Source organism: Sinocyclocheilus rhinocerous, unplaced genomic scaffold (assembly GCF_001515625.1).
Source record: "Sinocyclocheilus rhinocerous isolate Xijiao unplaced genomic scaffold, SAMN03320098_v1.1 scaffold2780, whole genome shotgun sequence".
Lineage (NCBI taxonomy): Eukaryota > Metazoa > Chordata > Actinopteri > Cypriniformes > Cyprinidae > Sinocyclocheilus > Sinocyclocheilus rhinocerous.
In genome coordinates this window covers 131,704-141,509 of record NW_015628683.1, presented here as the reverse complement: position 1 = coordinate 141,509, position 9,806 = coordinate 131,704, and the positions used below count along the sequence as shown (strand labels likewise).

Sequence of the window (9,806 nt, the reverse complement as noted above, 5' to 3'; positions counted from 1 at the left end):
CGCACACTCACACACACACACACACACACACACACACACACACTGGCCCTGTGTGTTACGCTGTGGACTGTCATCACCTTTCAGCGGGTGTGAAATGTGCTCAGTGGAGCTGGAAACGTCTCAATACCCATCCGTCTGTCTGTCTGTCTACAGCAGCTCTGTCTCACTCTAATAAACACAGACGCACCTGTCTCACACTTCCAGGCGGAAAGACTAACTTTAATAATCATGTAGTGCTCCTAAACTCCGCCCCTGCAAGCTCACGCTCACCTGAGAGCCACGCCCACATCTCAACAGCCAATCAACAACTGATGCAAAGAACCAAGTCCTGCCCTACATTTGTTTCTTTTTCAATAATCTCTTTACTCAGATGTAATAATCAGACTCTACTAATGATGTGTTTCCAGTGTAATATGTGTATTTGATCAGTCTGATTCACATTTCTGCTCATTTCTTCAGAGTTTAATCCATCTATCATCTCTTCAGAAGAGCCATACAGAATAACCTGACATTTAGAAATAGTCATCAGAAAGTGTTATGCACAACAGAACATGAAAATTAAAAGCTGATGAGTTTGTTTGCACTTACAGATGGATGCCGGATCATATTTTAGAGTTTGGTTCGCCTAATGATGCCCTGTATGTGAACGTGAGGTTCATGTTAGGACACACTTCACTAAAACAAAGACGGATGCGTAACACAGATCATTCTGTTATTAGCTGCTGTACAGCCATCAGTGTGCAAATAAACCTGTGAATTATTCAATGCATCATTTCTGCTGGAACGGTTCTGCACGTTTACTAAAGTGTTATTTCGATTGTTATTTGGATATCTATAAAGGCAGATGATGCACAGCTACAGAGGATTACCAACCCCCTTCATTAATGCATTCCTTCGGACTAATTAGTTCACTGGAAAACACGGGTGAAAATCACAAGCTACAATCAGGACGTCTGAATTAAAGGAAGAGTTCAGCCAAACATGACACTTAGCTGAAAAATGTCCTCGCCTTCAGGCCGTCTGAGATCAGGATGAGTGTGTTTCTTCATCAGGTTTGTAGAAATGTAGCATTGCATCAGTGTCTCAGCAATGGATGCTCTGCAGTGAATGGGTGCCGTCAGAATGAGAGTCCAAACAGCTGATAAAAACATCACAATAATCCACAAGTAATCCACAGCACTCCAGTCCATCAGTTAACATCTGGAGAAGACAAAAGCTGAAACTAATCCAGCATTACGACCTTTTTAACTAAAATAAAACAGCCTGAGGATCGCACATTTGCAGCAAATGTTTATTCATCGAGTCAACCTTTCCTTTAATACCATCCCGCAGGAGTTTAGTCTACAGGGAAATAAAACAGATTTGATACGGTCGGAGTCAGACCCTCAACACAGCAAGCACTGGATCTGACCCGAACCAACCTAAATCAGAAACTCATTCATCTGCAGCTCCAGAGAGTCGCGCCGTCTGCTGTCAGTCACACTGTGGCTCAAACCGGAAGTGCATCTTGAAGCTCGTTTACATATGAGGACAGAACGTATGAATGCATCCAAAGATAAAATACGGAAGAATCTGAATGCTCTGAGAAAGACAACAAAAGCCTCACACATGTACTCTGTATGACTTGTGCGCTCCACTCTTTAAAATAAGGCTCAGTGATGCCACAGAAGAACCATTTTTGGTTCACCAAACAACCTTTAAGCGATCCATTTTCTTTTCTTATAGCGTGAAGAACATTTGAATCGTCTAAAGAACCCTTTTCCACTATAACGAACCTTTAGTGCAATGGAAACGGATCTTTATGGAACCATCATGCATGGGAACTTTATGTTTAATATTCCAAGCCTTCTATAGATTTTCAGCGAATAATGGCTTAAATTTGGATCTGTTTTTCACACAGCGCTATCGTATGACCTTAGCAGAAGCGCACAAGCCATACGCATGATGAACTATGAAGAGCTGCATGAATGTTCTCCAGAACTTCAGATGCGGTTCTTCTCGGAGCTCCTACCTTCCAGACAGCAGGTCCTCCACAGGCCAGAATGGGTCATCACCTCCTCGTTCTTCTTGCTGGTCTCGTTCTCGTTAGTAGTCTTTATTTTGCAGACCCCGCGCGAGTAGAGCCAGTAGTCCGTCCCCACAGCGATGGTCATCAGACTGAAGGCGGCGAAGGCACCCACCGTGGTCAGCAGCATCTGGACGCCGCGCTCAAACACACCCATGTTGCCGCATTCCACGAAAGGGGAGCCCCCTTTCCTCTTGATGTATAGGAAATAAATATTTGTGGATTTAAGGGGACGAAAAATAAGAAGAAGCGGGGCGAGGGCCCTCGAGGGTTTGTGAACTGAAGGAGAAGGAAGACACACTTAAACACTAATGCAACTCATCAAGTGATGAACTCCACCCAGATAGCACATCTGATCTGGAAAGCATCTGCTGTGTACAAACATCTGTAAGATGTCAGTTTTACATACATTCTAAATCGAAAGACATCTAGTAGACGTATTGCAGATGTAAACGCAGACGTCAAATAGACGGTGTGCCTGTGCTGTCAGGGGAAAGATAAACTCATCTTCACTCAATCTGGCCTGTTCTCGATCCGATCCAGCTGTCTACTGAGGGCACGAGGGAGAGACCGAAGGCTCCAGGTTTCCGAACCGCTGCCGGTCCAGCAGTGAGTGAAATCAATCCATCCTGGCGATTATTAAAGAAAAAAAGCGGATAGCCTATTTGAAAAAAAAAAAAAAAAGAAACGTGAAATCACTCGCTTGCCTTTTTCCTAAAATTCTGCTCTCCAGTTTCCATAGGTGTCCTTTATCCGTCGAATGCTTCGTGAATCCGGTCCGAAGAAGCGACGCACCACAGCAGCCCTGCTGTTCTCCCGGTCCCCGAACCGCTCACATCACACCCGGTGCCCGTTTCGCAGCCCACCGGCGCCATCAAACACACACACACACACACACACACACACACACACAGACAGCGAATAAAACCGAATCACGACGGATGAACAAAACCGTCTCACCGAACGGAATAGCGGCGCTGGATGATTCTAATCCGTCTGTAATTTGGCGTCACAGTCCTTCAGAATTCCAGAACGATGCGGATGCTATTCCTCCAGTCCAGATGCGTGACTGAGGAACATCTGGAGCTGAAGGCCCAGACAGTCTCATCTCAGTCTTTCAGACCTCAGATCTGCCACATCTGAGGTTTTATTTGGTTAAAACTAGCCTATGTGGTATTTGTAGGCGACTGCTGATGTTTTGCAGTAGTGAGGATCACTGGAGGACTGATGGATGCTCTGCAGCTGGTGCTGAGGCTGGACGGATCCTGCTGTTACCAAGGCGACTGTCTCCCTCTTGCGATGGATTCAGCGTTAGAGATGCGAGAGCATAAACATTAACCTTCGTTTGCATGTCAGCAGCTGGACTGTAATCATTGCATTACTGCTCAGATCGTCTCAGTGAGGTCAGGATGAGAGAGAAGCAGGAGCCACTCAGACAGATCAGCCTTTTTAGCCATCGGTGCTCCAGAGCAGAGCAGAGCAGAGCAGAGGACACACTTTACATTCAGGACGCGACGAGCAGCAGCCAGTGCGGCACACAGAGCGAGAGATCAAGAAGATTTATGAATTTAGAATACAATGCAGTGACGTCACGCGAAAGCAGGCTCGCGATTGGCTGCGGCTCTGGCTGATGGTGCTGCAGTTGATGTGTCTGTGTTCCTCATGTCTCACATCACACACACACACACACACACACACACACCATCAACATCACTGCTACGGCACACGGCACTTACACAAGCAGAAAAATGAAGGAAAAATATGGAAATCAAATTTGCATCGAATAAACTCACCTTTTTTTTTTAATAAAATGCATTGACAAACATAAGAAAATAAACTGAAAGTAAATAATGCAATAAAAGGTAAAAGTAAAGTTACTTAATTTCTGGGTTTCATATATAGCCTATAGTTAAAAACAATAATAAATAAAAAAAGACAAATTTAAGTCTCTTGGATTGACCTACAGTGATGTTAATGTAATAACTTTTGTTAATATAATTATAATATAATATCTCAATACACTCTTTATCAAAACCCTTCACACTATTCTTCTAACCAGTTTTCATCTGGGCCCAGCAGTTATTTCACATCCAAAATGCACTAAAACTAGCAAAACCCTTCATACAGTCTCAGATCAGGTCATTCTTCATATTACTGATAGCCAAAAAAACACTCACAACAGTAACATTACATAATGTTTTCTTTTGTAAAAATTTCTTTACAAAACAAGAATGAGACTTTGGGAGTGAGATTAGTCTTACAAAATCTCCATTTGTGGCCATGATGTCCTCATCTGTGAAAACATCAGATACAAATGTGATATAAAACACAGTCAGACTTCATTGAGGCTTAGATGACAGTATTTATTGTTAGCTCCATATAAAACAATAGAAGTCTATGGAATGTTACTATGTAGTAAATGAGTGTGAGAGAGAGTGTGTGTGTGTGTGAGAGAGAGTGTGTGTGTGTGTGTGAGAGAGAGTGTGAGTGTGTGAGAGAGTGTGAGTGTGTGTGTGTGAGAGAGAGTGTGAGTGTGTGAGAGAGTGTGAGTGTGTGTGTGTGAGAGAGAGTGTGAGTGTGTGAGAGAGTGTGAGTGTGTGTGTGTGAGAGAGAGTGTGAGTGTGTGAGAGAGTGTGAGTGTGTGTGTGTGAGAGAGAGTGTGAGTGTGTGAGAGAGTGTGAGTGTGTGTGTGTGAGAGAGAGTGTGAGTGTGTGAGAGAGTGTGAGTGTGTGTGTGTGAGAGAGAGTGTGAGTGTGTGAGAGAGTGTGAGTGTGTGTGTGTGAGAGAGAGTGTGAGTGTGTGAGAGAGTGTGAGTGTGTGTGTGTGAGAGAGAGTGTGAGTGTGTGAGAGAGTGTGAGTGTGTGTGTGTGAGAGAGAGTGTGAGTGTGTGAGAGAGTGTGAGTGTGTGTGTGTGAGAGAGAGTGTGAGTGTGTGAGAGAGTGTGAGTGTGTGTGTGTGAGAGAGAGTGTGAGTGTGTGAGAGAGTGTGAGTGTGTGTGTGTGAGAGAGAGTGTGAGTGTGTGAGAGAGTGTGAGTGTGTGTGTGTGAGAGAGAGTGTGAGTGTGTGAGAGAGTGTGAGTGTGTGTGTGTGAGAGAGAGTGTGAGTGTGTGAGAGAGTGTGAGTGTGTGTGTGTGAGAGAGAGTGTGAGTGTGTGAGAGAGTGTGAGTGTGTGTGTGTGAGAGAGAGTGTGAGTGTGTGAGAGAGTGTGAGTGTGTGTGTGTGAGAGAGAGTGTGAGTGTGTGAGAGAGTGTGAGTGTGTGTGTGTGAGAGAGAGTGTGAGTGTGTGAGAGAGTGTGAGTGTGTGTGTGTGAGAGAGAGTGTGAGTGTGTGAGAGAGTGTGAGTGTGTGTGTGTGAGAGAGAGTGTGAGTGTGTGAGAGAGTGTGAGTGTGTGTGTGTGAGAGAGAGTGTGAGTGTGTGAGAGAGTGTGAGTGTGTGTGTGTGAGAGAGAGTGTGAGTGTGTGAGAGAGTGTGAGTGTGTGTGTGTGAGAGAGAGTGTGAGTGTGTGAGAGAGTGTGAGTGTGTGTGTGTGAGAGAGAGTGTGAGTGTGTGAGAGAGTGTGAGTGTGTGTGTGTGAGAGAGAGTGTGAGTGTGTGAGAGAGTGTGAGTGTGTGTGTGTGAGAGAGAGTGTGAGTGTGTGAGAGAGTGTGAGTGTGTGTGTGTGAGAGAGAGTGTGAGTGTGTGAGAGAGTGTGAGTGTGTGTGTGTGAGAGAGAGTGTGAGTGTGTGAGAGAGTGTGAGTGTGTGTGTGTGAGAGAGAGTGTGAGTGTGTGAGAGAGTGTGAGTGTGTGTGTGTGAGAGAGAGTGTGAGTGTGTGAGAGAGTGTGAGTGTGTGTGTGTGAGAGAGAGTGTGAGTGTGTGAGAGAGTGTGAGTGTGTGTGTGTGAGAGAGAGTGTGAGTGTGTGAGAGAGTGTGAGTGTGTGTGTGTGAGAGAGAGTGTGAGTGTGTGAGAGAGTGTGAGTGTGTGTGTGTGAGAGAGAGTGTGAGTGTGTGAGAGAGTGTGAGTGTGTGTGTGTGAGAGAGAGTGTGAGTGTGTGAGAGAGTGTGAGTGTGTGTGTGTGAGAGAGAGTGTGAGTGTGTGAGAGAGTGTGAGTGTGTGTGTGTGAGAGAGAGTGTGAGTGTGTGAGAGAGTGTGAGTGTGTGTGTGTGAGAGAGAGTGTGAGTGTGTGAGAGAGTGTGAGTGTGTGTGTGTGAGAGAGAGTGTGAGTGTGTGAGAGAGTGTGAGTGTGTGTGTGTGAGAGAGAGTGTGAGTGTGTGAGAGAGTGTGAGTGTGTGTGTGTGAGAGAGAGTGTGAGTGTGTGAGAGAGTGTGAGTGTGTGTGTGTGAGAGAGAGTGTGAGTGTGTGAGAGAGTGTGAGTGTGTGTGTGTGAGAGAGAGTGTGAGTGTGTGAGAGAGTGTGAGTGTGTGTGTGTGAGAGAGAGTGTGAGTGTGTGAGAGAGTGTGAGTGTGTGTGTGTGAGAGAGAGTGTGAGTGTGTGAGAGAGTGTGAGTGTGTGTGTGTGAGAGAGAGTGTGAGTGTGTGAGAGAGTGTGAGTGTGTGTGTGTGAGAGAGAGTGTGAGTGTGTGAGAGAGTGTGAGTGTGTGTGTGTGAGAGAGAGTGTGAGTGTGTGAGAGAGTGTGAGTGTGTGTGTGTGAGAGAGAGTGTGAGTGTGTGAGAGAGTGTGAGTGTGTGTGTGTGAGAGAGAGTGTGAGTGTGTGAGAGAGTGTGAGTGTGTGTGTGTGAGAGAGAGTGTGAGTGTGTGAGAGAGTGTGAGTGTGTGTGTGTGAGAGAGAGTGTGAGTGTGTGAGAGAGTGTGAGTGTGTGTGTGTGAGAGAGAGTGTGAGTGTGTGAGAGAGTGTGAGTGTGTGTGTGTGAGAGAGAGTGTGAGTGTGTGAGAGAGTGTGAGTGTGTGTGTGTGAGAGAGAGTGTGAGTGTGTGAGAGAGTGTGAGTGTGTGTGTGTGAGAGAGAGTGTGAGTGTGTGAGAGAGTGTGAGTGTGTGTGTGTGAGAGAGAGTGTGAGTGTGTGAGAGAGTGTGAGTGTGTGTGTGTGAGAGAGAGTGTGAGTGTGTGAGAGAGTGTGAGTGTGTGTGTGTGAGAGAGAGTGTGAGTGTGTGAGAGAGTGTGAGTGTGTGTGTGTGAGAGAGAGTGTGAGTGTGTGAGAGAGTGTGAGTGTGTGTGTGTGAGAGAGAGTGTGAGTGTGTGAGAGAGTGTGAGTGTGTGTGTGTGAGAGAGAGTGTGAGTGTGTGAGAGAGTGTGAGTGTGTGTGTGTGAGAGAGAGTGTGAGTGTGTGAGAGAGTGTGAGTGTGTGTGTGTGAGAGAGAGTGTGAGTGTGTGAGAGAGTGTGAGTGTGTGTGTGTGAGAGAGAGTGTGAGTGTGTGAGAGAGTGTGAGTGTGTGTGTGTGAGAGAGAGTGTGAGTGTGTGAGAGAGTGTGAGTGTGTGTGTGTGAGAGAGAGTGTGAGTGTGTGAGAGAGTGTGAGTGTGTGTGTGTGAGAGAGAGTGTGAGTGTGTGTGAGAGAGAGTGTGTGTGTGTGTGTGTGTGAGAGAGTGTGAGTGTGTGTGTGTGTGTTTGAGTGGCTCAATCAGAGTATCTGGCAGCTCTCACATGCTGGTTTATTTGCTCGATCTGTCATCAAACACACAATTCACAGCAGCCATTAGATGGATTACATCAACCGAGCAAACCGTCTGTCTGTCTCTGTGTGTCTGTGTATGTTTGTCTGCTTAATTCCTCTCAGCATCATTGATAACTGACCGTCAGTGTTGTGTTGTGTCTCTCGGTCAGTGTGTGTGTGTATGAGAGAGTCTGTGCAACATAAGCTGCTTTGGATAAAATATTCTGACAAATGCATAAATGAAAATGATGCTCGGGTATTCCACACACACACACACACACACACACAGTCAGCTGAGCATGTGAGTTACAGGTGTGTGTGAGTTTGACTAGAGCAGAGATGTGCTGACTGTCCAGTTTCCATGGGAACATCTTCATCTGCGCAGCATTCATTCATTCATGTGTCAGAGTGTCTGTTCATGTGTGTGTGTGTGTGTGTGTGTGTCCTTCACTGCACCTGTCTGCTGCACGTCACATCACATCAGCAGCCTTGACTGAGAGTGTGTGCTTTCATCAATCAAGAATCAAAAGATCACGTTGTATGTTTGTCTGCTTAATTCCTCTCAGCATCATTGATAACTGACCGTCAGTGTTGTGTTGTGTCTCTCGGTCAGTGTGTGTGTGTATGAGAGAGTCTGTGCAACATAAGCTGCTTTGGATAAAATATTCTGACAAATGCATAAATGAAAATGATGCTGGGGTATTCCACACACACACACACACACACAGTCAGCTGAGCATGTGAGTTACAGGTGTGTGTGAGTTTGACTAGAGCAGAGATGTGCTGACTGTCCAGTTTCCATGGGAACATCTTCATCTGCGCAGCATTCATTCATTCATGTGTCAGAGTGTCTGTTCATGTGTGTGTGTGTGTGTGTGTGTCCTTCACTGCACCTGTCTGCTGCACGTCACATCACATCAGCAGCCTTGACTGAGAGTGTGTGCTTTCATCAATCAAGAATCAAAAGATCACGTTTACAGAATACTAAACAAGCAGAATATCTGAACCGGTCTAAAAATATTAAAGCAATTATTAAAGACATCTTACACACTGTCCACGCGTCTTGTGTTCTCATGTTATTGCATTGAGAAGAACATTATTTAAAATGATGCCTTTTCATTCTGCAGACGTCACGCAGGTGTGGAGTGAAATGAGAGTAAATGATGACAGAATGATCCATTTTGGAAGAGACCGCTTTAATCCAGAATGACTCTTAATTCACTAATAAATGAATGAATGTGAGAAAGAAACAGCAATAACTGCAGTGAGCGCTGAATGCTGAACAGTGATGATGGGGGAAAAAATGCCACTACTTCTGACTGGTCCATCTCTGATGATTGTGCCAATGTAGTTTACAATCAGTGATCAAAAAACAAAAAAAACTTTAAATTAAATATATTTTTGTTTGATATTGACAGCTGTTTGGGGATATATTACACACATGTTGTATTTTTTGGACCTGTTTTAAAGTTTTATTACATTTTTGTTCCTGAAATGCACCCTTCTGCTGGGATCAGAGCAATCCAGGTTTTTTGAATCAAAAGTAGTGATGAGAGAAACGAAGCTTTTCGAAGCATTGAACCAATTGCTTCGAAAAATGATTCAATGATTCGAAGCACTTGAAACAGCACGCGCTGGCGACACCTGCTGGTGAACACGTGTACAAGCATCAAGAACTCACAACAAACTCACAAAACTTTTTTTTAGAAATACCATTTTTAAAAACAAACAATAAATACTTAATACTATTAAACATTAGTGCTTGTGTTATGTGTTTTAAGTATAATCAAACCCTTAACACACAATGAACTAAATTAATGTTTAATGAATTAATTGATTTATGCAATTATTTAATTGTTTTCATTAGAGCGGTCTATAAAAACCAGCAGGCAAGAGTAGTGTTATCAGTCAGGAGAAGGAGAAGGATTTAATTCTATCGTAAGCTCATTTAGTTATTTTTAAGGTATGATGTGATTTGTAGGTTGAAAGTACTGAATATTTTTACACATTTTAAAAACTATATAGCCATCTGTGTTAAAGGGAAAATAATAATAATGGGAAGTAAAACCCTCTTTAAAAGCACAAGTAAATAGTGTTTTACAGAAGAACACAATACACACACACACACACAACACCAAAAAAAAAAAAAGGT

The 9,806-nt window shown here is 44.3% G+C and overlaps 1 protein-coding gene across 1 annotated transcript in view; it reads right to left on the bottom strand.

Moving 5' to 3' along the window:
- The window catches only part of LOC107737984 (voltage-dependent calcium channel gamma-2 subunit-like), a 9,408-nt gene extending 6,944 nt beyond the window's left edge, over positions 1-2,464 (bottom strand). Inside the window, exon 1 of the mRNA XM_016549637.1 lies at positions 2,012-2,464. Coding sequence (XP_016405123.1) covers positions 2,012-2,222 — 211 coding nt within the window. The 5' untranslated portion in view covers positions 2,223-2,464. The remainder of the gene's footprint in view (positions 1-2,011) is intronic.
- Between the last annotated feature and the right edge of the window lie 7,342 nt (positions 2,465-9,806).